Below are 19,959 nucleotides of genomic sequence, written 5' to 3'. Positions count from 1 at the left end.
GGGCATGTGTCTTGACACAGGAGTGGGACCCAGACTGCACTGTGCTTCATCTTAGCGGGGAGGACAGTTGCCAAGGTTCGACCCATATAAATGGCAGGAAGTGACACTGAGGAGCCTTGGTTCCCCTGGGTACAAGCCACACCTGGTCACATGCCACACCTGGTCACATCTTAGGCCTGTTTTGCTCAGCTTTTCTAATTCCTTTTCCATAAGCTAAAGGACACATTTGCCAGAGGAGATGGGGCGTGTTGCGGAGCTGCGGGGATGCCCATGCTGTGGTTGGTGCCTGAGGCACCCTCTGCCCTCTGGAGAAAGCAGGAGCTAGCCCGTAGCTAGATGGAGGATGAGTCTAGTAGTAAACAGCTAGTTCCTTGCAGGCAGAGGAAAACCCACACGAGAGTTTACAAGCCATTTAGTTCCCCTAAGTGGCCCTTGCTTTTGAAGTGTAGTGGTGCTTCGGGTCTCAAGCAGAGGCGCAGTGGTATGGGTCAGAGCTTAGGTGGTCCTCTGCGGGTGCAGGGGAAAGCCTCCCCCTGCGGGCGGGACAGCTGTCCAGCACAGCCCAGGGCTGTCCTGGGAGAAGAGGGCGTGCATGTCAGAGCCGAGGCCTGCACCGCACTAGGTGGCTCCTCGCTGGCAGTAGCCATCTCAGAGCACCAGGGCAAGAGCGCAGCCTGAGCCCGGGGGTAGAAAGGCAGTGGAGTGCGGCTGACCTGGGTCCCTGGGGTCTCTCCTCTTCAGCTAACGTGTGTTTTAACCAAACCTTGCACGCTGAGCTCTCTTTCTAATGCGCTGCGCTGCACAGCGACTTCGGGATAATATCAAGCTTCTGCAAGCCCTTGCGCTGAGCTGAGGTTGGGCTGGGTCTGCCATAGTGGAGCCAGCAGGGTCCGGGGAGTGCCAGGGTGGACCTAAAGGCCACCTCTCTGGAGGAGCCTGTCTCTGGGGGTGAAAACCTGGCTTGCTGCCCTTTTCAGGCCACTCTAAACCACCATTGTCCTTACCTGCAGCGTGGCTCACCTCGTGCATGCTCGCTTCCTGCCGGTCACCGTCTTGCCTCCTCTGCACTGGCCGGTGGCAGGGAAGGAAGACCATCCCCACAGGTCCCTGTTCTATGGTCCTCTGGGCGTCGCCCCAGCAGGAGCTTGACCTATCTGAAGTCAGGAACGCCAGCAGACCCCACACTGGCCAGTGAGCCACTGGCCTGTCCTCCCAGTGCTGCCCCGCTGAGAGTTCTGGTGATATACCCTCGCCAGGCAGCCCACGCTCTCCACCCTGGCTGCCAGCAGACGTTGGAAGCGTGGATCAGGCTCACAGGGGGCTGTGCCCAGAGGATGGGTCTTCCGCCCCCTGCTGGAGGTGGCCGGGAGGCGGCAGCACTACTGAGCCCCAGAGTGAGGGGCGCTTCCCTAACACCACCGCCCGCCTGTGTGGCCTGCTCTTTCTGTCCTGCTACTAACCAGGCTCTGGACGCCCCTGCTGGGTTTTACCTGGGGGTGCTTTGCATGCCGCTCTGCTCCTGGCTGTCAGTGTGGGGGGCCTTTTCCTGTCTGTGATTCAGGTGCCTCACTCTTTCCTTTCCAGGTTCTTCCAGTTCTTTTAACATGTCAAACTCTGGAGATTTGTTCATGAGCGTGCAGTCACTCAATGGGGATTCTTATCAAGGGGCCCAGGTTGGAGCCAACGTGCAATCACAGGTAGGGACCAGCCACTGTGCCGCAGGTGAATGCGCTAGTGTCCCAGAGCCCCTGGTCATGCTGGCTCCCTGCTTCTGTCCAGAGAGGGAGGAGAGCAGAGGAGAGGGGACAGAGCCCAGCAGCCCAGCTCCACCAACACAATCCCAAGGCAGCCACTGTTGTAGGAATCTCATCCACACCTGGCGAAGGCACTGGCCTCTGGTTGCCAGCCAGTCTGGGAAGGCAGGAGGAGAGCACAGGTGCAGGGCCAGGCGACCACAGCAGCTTGGGCAGCAGGACAGTGTGTTCTTTGTGCACAAAGGCAGAGGGAGGAGGCTTCAGAATCTCCATTTTCAGGCTTCTCCTCATTTTGGGTCAGTATTTTCCAAAAGGAGGGAGTCATTAATAAGTAGGCGAATGTGTTAGCATCTCACGTTTTCACTTGAAGCTTTAAAAGCCAACTCACTTTCTCAGTCACCCTCAAGGTCAGTGGACTTGGTTTTCAATGACAAGTCCATGTCAGGAGGCCAGCACCACGCCCCAGGTGGATCCTCAGAGCTCCTAGGAAGCTGGTCACCTTGCAGCTCTCACGAAGCCCTGTGTCACGGCAGGAAATGTGAGAGGGCGAAGGCAGAGACCAGGGTCGGGGTCAGCAGTTCTGAGTCAGACGACCCAGTTGCCTCCTGGGTGTGGAGCAGAGACCCTGGGCCCAGAATTGACCAGCTGGCCAGCAAGCCAGCCCAGGACACGAAGCCTGGAGACTAGTGTGAGGTCCTCGGTCAGACTTGGCCTTCCTGGGGGTCCTCACAACCACGGTCTAGGCGGTCTGCTCTCTCTGACCTGGCTGCCCAAGGCCCTCCAGACAAGAGCACCGCAGAGGGGAGCTCCTGGGGTGGAGCACAGGGAGGCCCCGGGGAGGCGGAACACCGCCCCCTGCTTCCTGCAGCCCTCGGCCGCCCCTGCCGTCCTGCGCTGCACCGTGGGTCAGTCTGGGGCCCCACTCCCCACACCGTCTTGCTGTCTTGCTCACTGAATGCAGAACTGGTCATGCACCTGGCCTTCGGAGGAGTGCCCGCCTCCTCATGGACTCTTCCCCCGAGCACATCCAAAGCCACGGTGCTGCTTGGGCAGCCTGTGAGAGGTGAGTGTGCACTGGGCCTGCGTCTCTGACTAACTCCCTCTCTCTTCTTCCTCTGTGCAGGTGGATACCCTTCGCCATGTTATCAGCCAGACAGGAGGATACAGTGACGGACTCGCAGCCAGTCAGATGTACAGTCCGCAGGGCATCAGTGTAAGAAAACAAGGCTCCCCCTTGTTTCCATTCTATCACTACCAATTACTCAAGGCCACAGGGCCCAGAATGGCGCTTGGTAGGACTCGCCCGAGCTTTGCGGTCACCTCGTTTCTTGTTGCTATGTCGGCCTTGCCGTGGGCGGCATTGTACCCACAGAGCGTGGCGGTCGGCACACGTCACGCAGGCAGCTGGCGCAGGGCTGTCAGATACAATCAGTGTTTGCATGGCACCTGCGGCCACATGCGCACAGCCGGGAGGAGCTGCTAAACAGGTGACATCCAGCAAAGCCGCGGCAGGAATTGTCACCACAAACTGGGGCGGGACCAGGGGAGGAAAACCAGCAGCCAGATCCCCTGCGTCCAGGTCTGTGGCTGCAGAAAGACCCTTTTCCCAATCTGTCAATAGACAATGAAAAGACCTCGGTGCAGAGGCTGGGGTGTTTAAGGGACAGGAGGGGACGGACCATCTCTACTTGTTCTTGGGTGCGCTGGCGGCTGCTGACTAGCATGAAAATTCATAGCGACAAGCTGTGTCGCTCAGAGTGAAATCGATCAGACAGACCAGGAGAACCCAGTGCAGATTTGGGACAGCAATCCAACTTGATTTCTCAGATCAGACGTCCACTGTCTCACAGTGGTGACAGCAGACTGGGACAAGGGGGCGGCTGGCAGAGGAGGCCGTTCCCAGGTAGGGCTGATGTGCTGGGCTCCTAGAGGCTGGGGGCTCCAGCAGAACCATGGGCTCAGAACCACTGGGGGAAGAGGGGTCGCTGGGTGGGACCGTTCGTCCTGCTCGTTTCTGTCGTTCTGATTAAAGCAGATCAGGGGTGGTAGGCACGGCTTATCAGCAAGAGCGAATCTGCTCCGGCTGAGGTGCGATGTCCGCAGGGAGGGCGACTGGCCCTGTTTTCGTCAGTTATTCCGCTGCTGTGACTTAAGGACCCAACCAGAACAACTATAGAGGAGGGAACGTTTGAGGGCTCGCGGGTTCAGAGGCCTCAGTCCATAGAAGGTCGCTCCATTCCTTGGGGCTTGAGGTGACGCAGGACATCTTGGCGGAGCGTGTGGCAGAGGGAAGCAGCTGGCATCATCAGGAAGCAGAGGGAAGGGCTGGGGAGATAGCTCAGCTGGTAGAGTGCTTGCCTCGCAAGCACAAGGCCTTGAGTCCGATCCCCAGTACCGCAAAAAAAAAAAAAAAAAGAAAAAAGGAAGCAGAGAGCAGAGGGAGACTCGGCCGCCAGATAGAGACTGTGGACCCGTAGCCACGCCCCAGTGCCGCCTCCTCCCGCCACACGCGCCTCTTCAGTCAAGCCCAGCGGGGGTCAGGTCCCGGCTTAGGCTCAGGCTGCGCCCGTCACCTCTCCTCCGAGCCTCCTTGCGTTGTCTCACGCGTGAGCTCTTGGGGGACACCTCGCCTCCATGCCCAATCAGCCCTTCGAGTCCACATCAGTAAAATCAGACGCCGCCGCAGCCCATCTGGAAGGAAAGGGAGAGACCGCCTGCCCCCCCAGGAGGCCCGTTGGGGGAAGAGACCCTTGCCTCCTAAGATGTGGCTGGCGCCCAACGGGCTGGCCTTGCTGCCCTTCGAGAGCGGGCAGATCTGGAGGCCGCTGGCATCCCTGAGTACACGCCTCGAGGAGTGGCCTCACTTCTGCTCTGGCCGGAGTTCTCTACAGTGGCATCGCTGCCTGCAGTCCAGAGTCCCCGTCCTTGGGAACAGAGTCATCCTCAGGGGCGTGGCAGAGACGTGAGGAGGGAGCTGTCCCCAGGTCGAGCTGCCTTGACGACTCTTAGGCCACTTACGGTCAGGGAGCTGGGCGCTGCGGGGGACTCCCTCCTGGGTCTTGGTGTTCGCCCGTCTTGGGGAGTGGGGAGGTGTCCGGCAGCCTGGGGAGGCGAGCCACTTTCCCAGGACTTCCAGAAGGGCCTCCGCCCCTCTCGAGCGACGCCCGCAGTCCTGGGTGTGCTGGCCGCACTAACGGCTGGGTGCCGGGAGGTCTGCTGAGCAGCCTGGAGACTCCACGTGGGCGGTGTGTTCCGGAAGCGTGGTCCAGGCTGGAGTCGTGGGTGTGGCGTGGCTCTCAGCGCACCTGCACGTGTGCACTCCCTGCGTCAGAGAGCTGTGCTGAGCGCTTCCATGGAAGGGTAGCGAGAGGAGACCAAGCCCACAGCACTGTGGGAAACGGACTGCCAAGTCCACGGGGTGGCAGGAAACGGGCTGGCAGCTCTGTGCTTGCCACCTTTCTTTCCTCACTGGGCAGCGGCTCTCAGACTGCAGCCAGGATGACCCTTCTGATGTCACCTGGTGGCTGGGGATCATTTCTAAACAGTGTCACCACACACATGCGGATGATCCTGTCTGATTACACAAGCCCACCACAAAAACTGGCTTACAAATGCCACTTGAAAGATTTTTTTTCCCCATGAATCATGGTTTATTTCTGGGTCTTCACTATGCAAATAAGTGAATCAAAGACTGGTCCTGGTCTGAACGTCTCCTCTGGAGTCAGTCTCGCGTTGTGCTGGCTGCAGGAGGCTGAGCGCATCTTTACATGGTGGCATTGGAGGCTGAGACACGTACACACAGAAGAGGGCCTTGGAGGGAGAGGGACGGGGTGCAGGGAAGAAGGGCCAGGACGAGAATGAAATGTTGGAGCCAAGAAACAGAAGTGAACAGCCCTCGGCCACAGCAGCAGTAGAATTCCCCACAGGGCTCTGGCTGAGCCTTGTTGGGTGGAGGACACTTTCTGGGCAGCCTGTACCTGCTGCCCTGGCTGGGTTTCAGCAGCATCCATATCTTCTCCAAGGAGTGCAGTCCTGGGAGGTGCAGACCCTGGCCTTAAGCTAGCACAGCCACAGGCTGGCCAGGTGCAGTGACCCTCGAAGGGGCGTCGGGAGGCGCTAGGTGCCAGCCCCCGGCCTTTCCCTGCACGTGGGGCCAGTGGTGTCAGGATACCCACAGGCTGCTGTGGGAGGTGAGGGCCAGGCAGCAGGGCAGAGTGCCCGGGCCCTGTGAGGCCTAGCGTCGCACGGGGCAGCTGCCTCACCCGGCCGACACGTGCCCAGTGGAAGCAGGTTCTGCAGCAGAAGCAGGACGCAGGGCCGCTGGCCTTCCTGACGTGGAGTCTGAGCCCTGCAGACCCTTCCTGAGGCGTCAGGGGCGTCACCCTCCCTGGAGCTGGGGTGCTTTCGTGATGGCGGCAGGGCTTGCTGTGCTGGAGGCCTGGAGGGAGACTTCGCATCTCTGTGGTCAGACATGCTCCCGGCTCTCCCAGCATCGCCGACTGTCTTCTGCCGTCCTGACCCCATCCTGGTTCTGGGGATGGTTCCTGAACGCCGTTCCGGCCGTGGTTCCTTCTCTCCCTGGTCTGCTCATGCTCAGACGCTGTCAGTGGTCCTTAGTGGCTGCATACCAGCTCCAACCCTGGGTGCAGCCTTGAGGTTCTTCCTCAGCCTGGCCCCAAACTGCCTGTCCTGCCTCATCTGCCCATCGTGGTCAGCCCAGGTGGTCGCGCCAGCCCCTCAAAAGCCCTTTCCCGCCTGCTCCTGCGTGTCCCAAGGCACACACGTTGACTGCTTACAGCATGTCCCTTGAGTGAACAGGTCAGGTGGGAGCAGAAAAATACTACTGGGTTAAAGACATGTGTTCAATAACCATGAGCCACATCCAGCGTATAAGTCATAACCTACCCATCAAGGTACTGTCGTTTCAATCCAAAAATGGCATTAAGTCTTCCTTTTTTGGAGAAAGCTTTCTAAACTTGTTGGCCAATGTATCTTCTCTGAGAATAAGATTCAACCCTGCATTAAGTAGATGAAGTCACAGGCACATTCCTGGGAGACTTCTCCCTTAGGTGCTCCAACACTTCCCACCCTGCAAGAACACCCATCTGTGGCCGCCCTTGCTCCGTGGCCCCCAGGTCTCCCTCCTGGCTGTGCTCTGCAGCCTCCGAGGACCACCGGGGAGAAGGTGGAAGCGACTGGGGATGAGGAAGCCTGGACCGTCCTGTGGTCTTTCAGCTGGGGCTGCTTCGTCTGTTAAACGTACCTGGGAGCCGTCCTCTTGGCTCCGTCCTCGTGGGCTGTGCAGACGCCCTCGGGGGTTCCTGCAGCACTGAGGGACTCTCCAGCCCGCCGCCTCCCCTCAAACTGTCTTGAAGATCTAGGAGGATGCAGCCAGAGCCGCACCCCAGGGGCTTGTCTGGACACTCAGTCGAGGGGCAGAGGTGCTGTCCTCTAGGGCAAGGTGGTTCTGAACTGTGGGCTGAGGCAGTGAGTTGGCTGCAGCCAGTCTTGAGTGCAGAGGCACCAGAGGTCTGGCTGCTCGAGAGTTTTGGAGAGAATGGAAATGCATGTGTTATCCCTGTAAGGCAAAGCTCGCCATCGGCCTGAGTTCAGCAGGAGGACTCGCCAGTCACTCTGCGACGATTACCGTAGGGGGAGGAGAGGGTCCACGCTTTTCTTTGCAGACCGTACCACAGAGGGTTCTGTCTTGTTCTTCTTTTTCCCCACATTAGGTGAAGGGGCGAAAAGAACATTTACTGAGGCAATAAATAGTGCGTGAACCATTAGGACTCAAACACCAGCGGTTCAGGGAGTGCATGTGGGCACAGCCCGGTCCCTGGCAGCCTCAACCAGGTGCATCCTTTAAGGTGTGTTGAGAGAGCTCCTGCCACCTGCCAGCGTGCATCAAGAAGGCGTTGCCTCAGGTGAGCTGCAGGGGCGAGCGAGGTGGTGTTCAAGGTCCACGTGCGCATCCTTAAGAACCCACTGTGGGAACAGAGCTTGGACTCTTCCATTTCACCAAACTGAATTAGCCCTGTGAAAAAATCAAGAGCCACCCAGAGGTGCTCCCCGTGTGTGGCCTCTGGGTGCCTCCTGGGTCCATGACCAGCCACCAGGGAAGAGCCGCAGGCTGGGGAGGAACAGCCCTGAGGGCAGCTGAGTGGACTGGACTCTGAAGGGTGGAGGGCAGAGCGGCGATGAGCTTGCAGCCTGGCTTCTCCTCGTGGCAGAACCTTCGCTTCCCGTGTCAGAAGAGCGTCCAGAGGAGTGGAAGCGCCGACTCGGGCATCTGAGACCAGAAGGGCCCGTCCCTGCCCACCGCGAGAGAAGCAGCAGGAAGACCCTGGCGTCGTGACTTCAGGTCTGGTCCTTCAGTCACCGCGCTGCCCCGTGAAGCCCTAAGGTGCAGGAAAGATGTGGCAGGTTGCTAGTCACTCGTTCCCCCTGGTGTTCAGTGAGCGCAGGCGCTGGCGACCTGGGGGCCCAGGCCAGCTCCTGGTACATCCAGCTCCAGGCCTGACACCAAGAAGCCTGTGCTGCTGATGTGGACAGTGCTCCCTGTGAGTCTCGCTCCACACTTCCCTCCGCTCGGAAGGTCAGGACAGGGGAGCCTACCAACTCTGTAGTCCAGCGGGAATTTGAAGTCGAATTATAGAGCAGAACAGCGGAATTCCAAACCAAACAGTAACCTTTGAGAAAGGCACCACCCCAGCCAGCCAGAAGTGTCTGAGGCTCGAAGAGGCAACAGCCGGCCTCCTTTCTGGAGGCTCCTGACCTCCACAGTTTCCCACAGTGGATTCCGCTGCTCTCCTACCTAGCCAGGTGTCCACATGTTGCCTGTTCACCCCGTGTGTTCCATGTGGCCTTGTGAGGATGGACAAGCCATTTCCCTAAACTCTAAAAGGGACTTCCGAGCTGGGTTTCATCTAAGGCTTCTTCCACTGCCACGTTCTATTTATAAACAATGATCGCTTTCCGTTCTGAAGAAAACGCACGAGGGGGACACTCCAAGCGCTCGGAGGGAAAACGATACCGTGGTGGGATGGCTGCTCTGCGCCCACGCTCCGCGCCGGCCGGGACCCCGTGCTGTTCCGTCCTGCCTTCTGCTCCTGGAGAAGGTGCAGCCTCCAGTGGGCAGTCTGGTTTGGTGGTTGCTCCTGGAATAGTTACAGCTCCTGAGACGTCAGAAAACCATGAGCAAATTAAAGGAGGAGAGTGTTGCACGGGAAGCACGGGCGAGTTCCAGGGCCGTCCTGCCCGCAGGCCCAGCCTGCTCTCGGAAGGGAGTCCCACACCCTTCGACAAGCTTGTTTTCAGAGAGCGTACAGAATTCTGTCCTAGAAAGGCTCATTGCCATTGTGAAAGGGGGTGACTTTTAAAAATCTCTACTTAAAGATTAAGTAGACTCTACTTGACTCTATTTGAGTTTGGGGAAATATGTTTGCACATCTGTAAATATTAAATATTTAGATCTGTTTGACAGAATGGGCAAATAAATGAATTAATGCTTTATTCAACAAGTGTTTATTGAAAACCTTCTAATAACCCACACCAAAAAGACAAGTGTGAGTAGAACATGGTTCTTACGCACCGTCTTCACGGGACGCTAAGAAGGCTGAAGTCACCCAGCTCATTGCTTCTCTGGAAGAGAACTATACCACCCAGTATAGTCCACCCATGTGTTATCTTAAAAGGGTGTGGACATGGTCATTAGCTGAGGTGCTGACGTAGATGTGTGTGCATGTATACATGTGTATATATATAACTATCTCCCTATATATACTGTATCCCTTTCAACTGATAGTGGACTGCTTGCACGCATGATCGACATTGCCATTCTTTTCTAGATTTTGCAGGTGACTCTAGCAGAAACTCTTCTATCCTTCTAGATCCGTGCTGGTTAACATAACTTTCTGTCGTGTTAATGGTTCTTTTCGTTGCTGCCCAGTAAGTCAGCCATTTTCAACACATGGCTCTTGAGCACTTGGAATTTGGCTAGTGTGACCAAGGAAAATCATTTTCAGCTTTATCCACTTTTAATTAATTAAGTGGCCACTTATGGCTGGTGGTTGCCATATGGGACAACCAATGCTAGGCACTGTGCTTGTCTCTTGGCAGCCACCAAAGGTGATGTGATGGCCTCAGAGTTCTGACCATGCTGTGAGACCAGAAGAGATGTTTCCTGGTTAAATTAGTCTTTCCCAAAACGGACAGAACTCTTCATTAAAAATCAACCTTATACACAGCAAAAACTTAGATTAGCATGGGAATAGACTTTAAGCAATGGGATGATGTGGAGGGAGATTTAAAATACAAAGGCAGGACCACCTACACTCAACGCGGCTTCTACCTGCACTTTCGACTCACCTAACCATGACTTTTCATGCCCCAGTAGGACATGTCTTGGGGCTCACCCCGAACGCTTTCTTCAAGCCCAGCCCCTGGGGCCTGTCCCAGGGCCAGTCTCTGTTCCGTGTCTCCAGGGGACCCAGGTCCCTGCCAGCAGACTCCACCTTGCTGTCCCTCCTCCCTGCTGGACTGGTCCGTTGGCAGTGTGCCCTGCACCTGGACGCTCAGAAGCACAGTGGCCTCTCGGGTCCACTCAGGCCTATTAAATCAGATTCCACAGTTCACCAAGCCCGTTGGTAACTTGTAAGCACATTCAGTTCAAGGAGCTCTGCTCTGGGGCATGCAGTCTTTAAATGCTGCCTAGGGCTAACCTAAGAGAAGGAATTAATGTTGTTTTCTTTGTATTAAGGATGCTATCTTTTTTTAATTTCAAAAATTATATTTTAAAATTTTTCAAGCATAAAAAGTTGAAGGGATTTTACAGTGAATCCAGCATACTACCACCTAGATTTTATCACTGGCATCCAACTCTGGGCTTCTCATACACAGCTGCCCCTTCTGGCCTTTGTACATTAATCTGTCTTGGGTTTCTTGCTTTTATTCTTCTTTTGTTTTGCATTTCAAAATTGCAGACATTTTCCCTCAAATAATTCTTCTGGCATGTATCATTAACTAGAGTTTAATATTTATGCATAGTTTTTTCTCACTTCTGAGGCAAAATTTTACACAACTAAATGTGCATATCACAAGGGCACATCTTGGAGCTTTGATAATACAGCGCGCTGTGTTTAAACATGATACTCTGCACTTTTTTATTTTTACAGACTGCATTTTGATTCATTTACACAAATGGGGTACATCTCTTCGTTTCTATGGTTGTGCACGACGTAGATTCACACCATTCCTGTAATCATATGTGTACACAGGGTAAGGATGTCTGTCTCAGTCCACCATCTTTCATACCCTGCCGCTTCTCCCTCTCGTGTCCTACGTAAGCTAAAGTTCCTCCATTCTTCTCTCACCTCCAGCTCCACTCCCCATTACATATCGTCATCCACTTATCAGGGAAGACATTCGGCCTTTGGTTTTAGGGATTGGCTTATTTCCCTTTTTGTGTGCACACAGGCACACGGTCACCCCCAGAACTGCCCGGCCTTCTCCCAGGTTTGAGAAGCCTGCCCTCGAGCACAGGCTCTGATCTGCTGTGCTTACTTTGGAAGGGACTCATCTCCCTTCCACAGCCTTTGAGCTGGGCGACAGGAGGCCTCCTGCTTGGGAAGTGAAGTCCCAGGGCTTCCCTGGGGGGCGTGGCCCCTCTCCCCTCTGCCTGTGCCACCTGTCCCTGCTCCTCTAGAGTCCTTTGGCTAAGGCCCATTCACGCACCCTTGCAGACGTTCCCTCCGGGCCAGCGCCTCCCACAGTGTGCTCACGCCTCCTTAGGAAGGTGGCCTCTCGTGGGCGCCGGGAAGCGCACCCCGCTGAGCAACACTCTAAAGACACGTAAGGGGACAAGGCTGGACAGGAGGCTTCAGGCCCAGGGCTTCCGGGGAGACCAGGGGAAGTCCTGGGGGCTCTGTGCCTTTTCTAGAGGGGAGAGGATGCAGAGCACCACAACTGCGTGCCTGGCATTCGGGACACATGCGAGCCCCTCCCACACCCAGGTGGAGAGTAGGTCTGTCTCCGTGACGATGCAGCCCAGGTGGACAGTAGGTCTGTCTCCGTGACAATGCAGCCCCAGGTGGAGAGTAGGTCTGTCTTCGTTACGATGCAGCCCCAGGTGGAGAGTAGGTCTGTCTCCGTGACAATGCCGCCCCAGGTGGACAGTAGATCTGTCTTCGTTACGATGCAGCCCCAGGTGGAGAGTAGGTCTGTCTCAGTGACAATGCAGCCCCAGGTGGAGAGTAGGTCTGTCTCCGTGACGATGCCGCCCCATTTTATGGTGAGAGCCGGAGACCCAGAAAGGCTGAGTGGTCACCTAAAATCAAGTAGCTGAGAAGTAACTGAGTCGGAACTCAGGCCAGGCAAACTGCAGTGCCCCTTCCCTCCCTCAGGGGGCCTTGTGCCCCTGGTCCCCAGGAAGCGGGGGACCTAGCACCCTGCAGAGTAGGAACGTGCCGTGGTGCCTGCATTGAGGTCTCAGAGCGGGTGAAGGGGAGCGGATCCGCAGCAGCTCCGCCGTGCGGCTCTGCTGGGCTCACACTCAGGGCTGCCCACGGGCGGTCCTGTCACTAAAATCCAGTCTGCAGAACTGTGAAACAGTCCTTCCTTGGCACTGTGCTGTGCACCTCCAGAGTGCCACAGCTCAGGAGCCACCTCCGCCAGTAACCCCGGGATGTGCAGGGGCAGGCTTCGGGGCAAGCCCTCTTCTGGATGGTTCTCTGGGTCCCTAGAATGGAAGCAAGACAGGCCCAGGAATCAGTAGAGGTAGATCTCTTTTCATCAGAGGGAGTGAAATGGAGAAAGAGGAATAGTTTTCCTGTGAATCTGAGAGGCTATACACACTAAGTAACGGTTTTAGAATGAACAGCTACGCAAGTGGTGGTCTCCTCTGGACCATGGAGAGGGCAAGGAGGAGCCACCCTGGCCTGGGCAAGCCAGGGCTTTGGTCAAGCCTCTCTGTCCTCGATGTAACATGTGACATGTGTCATTGCTAGTAAGTTAAAAATGTGATGGAGCACAAAGACATCACAATGTGAACAAAACTAGAAACAATGAATAGAAAGAGTGAATGATAGAATTAAAAACTTGAAGAGAGCAAGGTGCTAAGAAAAACAAGTAGAAATAAAGAATCACAGAGCAATGGAAAGATAAAAACGGCAGCAGGTGCCACGTGGCCCGTGCAGTGAGGAAAGCCGACGGAGGCAGCACTGGGCAAGTGCAGAGAGGACCACTGAGATCTAAGTAAGTGGGTAGCGGTGAAGTAGATAACATCAGCTGCCCAGCGTCACGGAGGTTAAAAGGGCGGATTGAGTCCAGTAGAGTAAGGGAGTTATGAAACAGCAAATGAAAGGCGAGTTCAGACGCGCAAGGACGGAGAAGGAGCAGGCTGAGTGACACACAGTCACGGTGTTCACGGCGAACACCACTGACCTCCTGTGCGCTGTGCACTCCCCGTGCAGTGTCCCTGTTCCAGCCTCTTCAGACAACCGGGACATTTTCAAAGTGTGAGCAAACGTGGTGCAATGCTGGGGGCCAGACACCAGAACAGCAGCTCCGAAGCTGCGGGCCGGGTGAGAAAACCGGGGCACAGATTGTTGAAAGAACCTGGGTACATGGCCGGGGACCTCTGTGCTCTCCTTGACCACAGGTCCCTGAAGCACCTGGTGCTGTGCGTGTCCTTCTCCTCCTCTCTTGTCCTGGCAACTGGCCCTCCCTACTCCTGGTGGTTAAAGCTCAGGCTGTGGAACCCAGGCCTGGGGTGAGGCCGCTCACTGCGCAGTCCCACCCTGCTGGCGGGTCTGCCTTCTCCAGGGCATCCTGGCTCCTCCCAGATGTGCTCTGCAGTGCTCTGAGGACTGGGGTCCTGGTTGGTCCTTCTGTGCTTCCGGCCTGACTGGGGTGTGCATGGGTGTCTGAAAAGAGGGCTCTTAGCTGTGTGTCCCACGCCTTGACTCAGGACCTGGGCAGAGTAGGTAGTGGTGGGTGCACCCTGCCATGGCCCAGCTGGACCTCTGTGGACGGACAGTCGTCCTTGTTGCTCTTTAGGGATATTTTTGTTTTCACCAGGGCACGACCCGCAGTGGGGCCTGCAAGCTCCCTCCACTCCTGTGCAGCAGGTGTTTTCTGTGATCTGTTATTGACCAGTAATGGTTCTGGGCTTGCAGGCAGAGGCCTAGCACACATTCCGCAGCAGCTCACAGCTCCTCTGGGCTGAGCTCTATGTCTGACTGTCCAGGGGCCTGGTGTTCATGGGGAAGGAAATGGCAGGCTGACAGGTTTCCAAGATAGCTGCTCTGTTTGGAAGAGCTCCAGGCTCACTTGCTACTTCCCCCGTGGAGGACGGCCCCAGTTCCCTCAGCCTTCCTGCCCTAGACCCTGTGTGCCACGGCCACGGGAGACCTGGCCCCCCTCCTCCACGGAGCTCTGGATACACTTGGTGCACAACCAAAGGCCCAAGAGATGTTGACTTCCTTTCATGCGCTTTCTCTAAATCTTACATTTACTATCATCCTTATTACAAGTTAATATTTAACATAGAAAATGTGGAGAATGCAGGAAAATTAGAGGAAAATCACCACTTTCTGTTCTATACCCTCCTAGCATTTTCTGTGTAAGTGTGGCTTTCGTGTGGGTGTGGAAAGTTACATACCATTTTGTAACCCACTGATTTTACTAAAAACACATTATGAATATTTTCTCTATTATTGAACATTATTTTAAAAATAACTTGGAATAGCTGCACTGGAACCTATCATAAGGCAAGTCCACCGTTTTTCTGTTGTTCAATGTACTGTGGTAAACTCCACACATAAAATGCTGTGCATACTTTCTGAAATCCTTGGATTGATTTTCAAAAATGAAACAGTAGATTGAAGGATGTGTGGGAGTCTGAGGCTCTGTGGATGCACTGTGAGTTTTGTTCTGGACGTGCCTCGGGTCTGGGTCCCTGGATGTGCACAAGTCTGAGGCACTGCGGACCCACTGTGATCCTTGTTCTGGACGCACCTGGGTCCAGGTCCCTGGATGTGCACAAGTCTGAGGGGCTGTGGATGCCCTGTGAGTCTTGTTCTGGACTCGCCAGGGTCCGAGTACCTGGCAGCCCACAGCAGCTCCCGCTTCCCTCACCCTCGATGACGGCGCCTCTGTCCCTTGCGAGTCATCTTATTCTCCCTGTGCCTCTTTGAGTCTAGCAAGCTGGGATGTTTTCGCCGTGTGTCTGGTTTTTCGTGTCTTTTCTTGAGATCTAGGACGTCTTCCAGAGCGCTGCACCTGATCGACCTGAGAAAACAGAGCTTCTTTCTGAAGGGAGAGAACTCAAAGCAGAGCCCAGTATCACCCCGTTTCCATGCAATGTTTTTGAGAGAAAAAGCTGGATTGTTAGTGATACCAGTGCTGACCTTTAAGAGAGAGAGAGAGAAAAAAAAAAAGCCCTGCTGTCAGAATTAGCTTGACATTTCCTTTATTTTTGGTCTATTAAAAACTCAGCTTTGCAAAATAGATCCTAAAAATTACCTAAAAGACCCTAGAGACATATTGGTTGGTTAAAAGCTGGTTGAAGTTTTACCCTATGCCTAGTATCACTCTAAGCCAAATAAGCACATCCTTCCCTCGTGATGGATGAAGAAATAAAATCAACATACATTTAAAGAGCTTCCCACAACCTCCACGAGGCCTGCTCAAGGAAGCGCCCTTCCAGAGGTGAGAAGTTTCCTCTGGCTTCAGATGCACTCAGTCCCCACGTCTCCTCCCACTGTCCGTGCGCGTGTCTTCCAGGTTGCTGAACTGACGTCTCCCATCCTCTAGAGCGGCCTGTCTCCTTCCCGAGCAGCCCATCTGCAGAAGCCAAAGCCACATCAGACCCAGGAGCCCCTGAGCTCCACTGCAGAAATCACTGGAGCTATTGAAAAGGAACAAATATTTACATTTAAAAAACCAAATCTCCTTGGCCGTGGATGGAAATCGGAAACAGGACTTTGTGGACGACAGCCTCCTTTGCCCTGAGTAGCAAAGGAGGCTCAGTGGAGGCCAGCGCCCGTTCTCGCACATACCCCAGCCCTCTGCACCCCACTTCCCTCTGGCCCTCCCCCACCCTCTGTTAGCTGTAATGACCCTGCAAACACTAAATGGCATTTGAGTGCATTAAGCAGCAAACTCTCTAGTGACATAGCAATTACGGCTCTGAAATAGATTTGGTGCGTCACGGAAGATAAGGGTTTTGAAAGTTTCTGTTGTGATTATAGCCTGTAACTCCCACAAATAATAGGCTTCAAAATAAGAGGCTGCCAACGGAGCCTTTGTGGCTTTGTCTTAGTGATGGCATGTAAATTGCTATTAATGTCCCGAGTGTACTTGAATATGCCAGTCTTGGGGGTGTGGAGCTGGCTCAGTGTCTCTTTACGCGGCTTGTCATTGTTGTTCTGATAATCCGGGGTAATTGCTGTCTCTCGGACGGTCAGGAAAGTGTGAGAGGTTCAGCTTCTGTGAGACGGAAAACGGCCTCGAGATTCACAGCAGGAGGCTGCGTGAGATCTGGGCGTGCGGGTGTGCACGGGCTGTGTGTACGCCTAACGGATAATACTTGTCAACAAAGCCAAAGCAGAATCGAAGGTTATAAAAACAAGATGGATAATTCAGTTCTGAAAAGGATCAGCCAACTGGGTAATTTATACTGAGAGATTTAAAACATACCTTCTGTTTGAGTGAGCTGGACTTGGCTCCACGAGTGAGCACAGTCATCTTGTCTTGCATCCTCGCTTTTTCCAGCGTGAGCAGTATGCGTGTGCGTATGTGTGTGTGCATGAGCTCATGGGAGCATGTCCTAGGTGCTCCGTGTGCTTTCTGAGCATCCGAGAACCTCATGTGAATTTCAGGAAGTATGCAAAAATCATGCATAATTTGAGCACTGTTGATGGTCTAAGTGTGTGTGTGTGTGTTTTTGTGTGTGCGGTTCTGAGAATGGAGAATGTTTATTCAGATATAAATGGAATTCTCTGCAGCAAGATGCCTCTGTTTAGCTGAATCAAGCTGAACTTATTTTTATTTATTCATTTATTTATTTATTTGGCCAGGAGATCAGGATGACCCTTGAAAAGTTAAATTAAAATACACTTTAGGTTTTAACCTCCTGCTCTGAGGATCCCATATGTCTGTGGGGTGTGGAAACAGTATGTGCTACTGTCCTCTCTGTGCTGTAGCAGGAACAGGGCAGCAATCTGCCTGCACCCAGAAGCGTATCCCAGCTCATCCTGGGGAGCTGGGGAGGGGCACAGCCGAGCCTTCCTGAGTCTGTGGGAGACCAAGTTTGGCAGATCCCAGTTTCTAAGTTCTAGTTTCCCTCCTGAGAGGCAGGAATGAGTCCACATAGACTCAGGTACCATTGTATATCTGCAGTCCAGAGCAAGAGGACTGCAGGTCCCTCATGGCCGTGCAGCTGCACTGGGCTCAGTGGCCAGGGCCTGGGCTCCCAGGAGCAGGACACCCAGGGAGGCTTCGAGCTTCCACTACGTTCACCAGCTCACAGGCAGGCCTAGCGGAGCAGACACCATGGACGCCTCAGGCCTTCTGGTGACTGCTCTGAGCTGCCTACCCTCTCCCTGGGGCTCCGTGTGGCCACTGGGCCTGGACATATCTGGGACCTCCTGCCTTCAGCCAGCTCACTGCTCTGGCCTCATGCGCCCACATGCTGCCCTTCCTGGCCTACCGGCTGGCGCCCCCAGAGCCCCAGGAGACCCTCATCTGCCTTCCCTCCTGCATCTCGAGCCACATGGTTCTTGTCATGATTTAGCCAAAGTCTGTTTTCCATAAAACAGTCAACTCCCTAATAGCAGAAACCAGATTTTTTAAAATTTCACCTACCACCCTGTCGGCACTGAGCACGTGTGCACAGAACTAAACACATAATGACCACAGTGGACAAGCCCTGGTGCTCATGTGAGATGAACAAGGACAGACAGACGCCTAGAGGCCAAAGTCACAGTGCAGGGCGGGGAAGCCAGGGTACCAGCCTGCAGAGGCAGGTGATGGTGCCTTTGAAGAGGTCTGTGAGAAGTGGGGACGCCGGCGGGTCCTTGGAAGGTGGCACATGCCCAAAGGCCAGAAGGGATGGACCCTCAGGGGCAGAGGGACCCACCTGCCCCCGTGGAGTAGGAGGTAGACCCTCAGGGGTGAGAAACCCACCTGCTCCCGTGGAGTAGGAGGTGGACCCTCAGGGGAAGAGGAGCACCTGCCCCCATGGAGTAGGAGGTGGACCCTCAGGGGCAGAGGGACCTACCTGGCCCTGTGGAGTAGGAGGTGGACCCTCAGGGGCAGAGGGACCCACCTGTCCCTGTGGAGTAGGAGGTGGACCCTCAGGGGTGAGGAACCCACCTGCTCCTATAGAGTTGGAGGTAGAACCTCAGGGGCAGAGGAACCCACCTGCCCCCGTGGAATAGGAGGTAGACCCTCAGGGGCAGAGGGACCCACCTGCCCCTGTGGAGTAGGAGGTGGACCCTCAGGGGCAGAGGAGCCCACCTGCCCCCAGGGATTAGGAGGTGGACCCTCAGGGGCGAGGAACCCCCCTGCCCAGTAAAGTAGGAGGGCCTGCTTCATCTTAGGGAGGTAGATCATTTCTCTGCAGCGTTGTACACTCAAGTCTTTGCAGCAAGGGCATCTGTTCTCCACCAGGAGTGGCTGGTTGTGCTGCCAATCTACCTGAATGGTGAGGGCCTGCCCAGCAACAGCATGGGGCTCAGGAGACTGTGATAGGGACCAGATAGGAGCATGACCCTCGAAGCCACCAGGTCTGTTCTAGCGGGAGGTGGCACACCCCAGCACTCGAGGAAACAGGAACAGAGCCATGCAAGGGACAATGCAGGCAGAGGACTGACTTCTGGGAAGTATGTGCCAGGTGGCTGTCGCTGGGGCTTCAGAGCAGAAGCCCGGTCCTGGCCTCAAAGGACCTACAATAAACTGCAGGAACTGAGGAGAAGCAGGCACAAGCTGGTGGGGATGGTCTCAGCTTCAAACAGGCTCCTGTGTGAAGTCACTGAGGTGAAAGGTCCAAGCAAGACAAGCCACAGAGCTGAGTCTGAGCTGCCCATGGTCCCAAACAAGGCCCAGATGGTGTCTTCTCAGAGTGCATGCCATTCCCAGGTGAAAATGTTGCATGTGACATGCTTTTTCTAAAAAAAAATGACTTGTTTAGCTAAAATTCAAATTTACAGGGTGACCTGTACTTTATGTGCCAACTTAAAGTTGGATCCTAAGGCAGGAGCTGAATCTGCTTGTGGGTCTCAGCCATGGATGGTGGTTTGGTTGGGCTGGTTCATGAAGCTGTGGCGCGAAAACAGCCAGGACCCACCGTCTCTCTCAACGTCTTCCCTGAAAACAGAGCCATGCAGACGTTAACCAGTCACCTGTCTGGAATAAGCTACGGAGTGCCAGGTCTCCCCCGTGGCACATTCCTAAGAAGAAAGTTCAGTGTCTGGCAGCCAAACGCACCACGAACTGGGCCCTGCCTCTGCTTTGCCTTGGAGCGTCTTCAGCTTGCACTCAGCTGTTGGCCTCTGATCCTCAGGAATTGTGGAGCCAGGACCTGACAGCAGGCTCTCCTCCACAATGGAAGGCAATGCTGTCGTCGGCTAGTGCTTATTCACTGTTTTCTTTGTACCCCTCTCAAAGAGAGGGCATTCATCAAAACCAATGCTATGGGCAGGCATTGAGAATCAAAGATTTCACAGCCCTGCCCTCCAGGTCTGCTAGTGAGACCGTCCTGGGATACGGCAGCCCAGGTTGCAATCAGGGACCCAGAGAGAATGGGGGCCTGACGGGGAAGGAGGCCCGGGCAGGGGTCAAACAGGGTTGCCAGGATGCTCAGACCCTCTCAAACGCAGCCCGTGTCAGTGGGTGTGACTGGATGTGAGAGCCCTGAACTCGAGGACAGGAAGCAGGGCTGCTGGCTGCAGGGATTCCTACGCCTGGTATGGTTGGAGTACTAAGTGGCGACATTGCTTGGAGAGTGCACAAGACAAGGACACCGAACCTTGTCCTGAGGCCGATGGGAAGACACTGGAGGGCCACAGCTGGAGGCGACGTAGTCACAGTTACGTTTCTGAAAGATCCCGGCAGTGGCAGCTAGAGATAAGACCAGAGGAAAGACAACTGGACACAGATCTGCTCATCACTGTAAAATTTCCACGGAAATGTGAATCAGAGGATG

The 19,959-nt window shown here is 54.9% G+C and overlaps 1 protein-coding gene across 2 annotated transcripts in view; it reads left to right on the top strand.

Annotated features, from left to right (window-relative positions):
• The window catches only part of PBX1 (PBX homeobox 1), a 267,263-nt gene that overhangs the window by 242,447 nt on the left and 4,857 nt on the right, over positions 1-19,959 (top strand). The window contains exons 7-8 of one of the 2 annotated variants that reach the window (XM_079107939.1): positions 1,585-1,697; positions 2,878-2,967. In XM_079107939.1, coding sequence (XP_078964065.1) covers positions 1,585-1,697; positions 2,878-2,967 — 203 coding nt within the window. The remainder of the gene's footprint in view (positions 1-1,584; positions 1,698-2,877; positions 2,968-19,959) is intronic. The other variant, XM_079107940.1, reaches the window with a different exon arrangement.

Source organism: Sciurus vulgaris, assembly GCF_902686455.1.
Source record: "Sciurus vulgaris genome assembly, chromosome: 12".
NCBI lineage: Eukaryota > Metazoa > Chordata > Mammalia > Rodentia > Sciuridae > Sciurus > Sciurus vulgaris.
The sequence above is the reverse complement of the archived record's forward strand: the minus strand, read 5'-3'. Positions and strand labels throughout refer to the sequence as shown.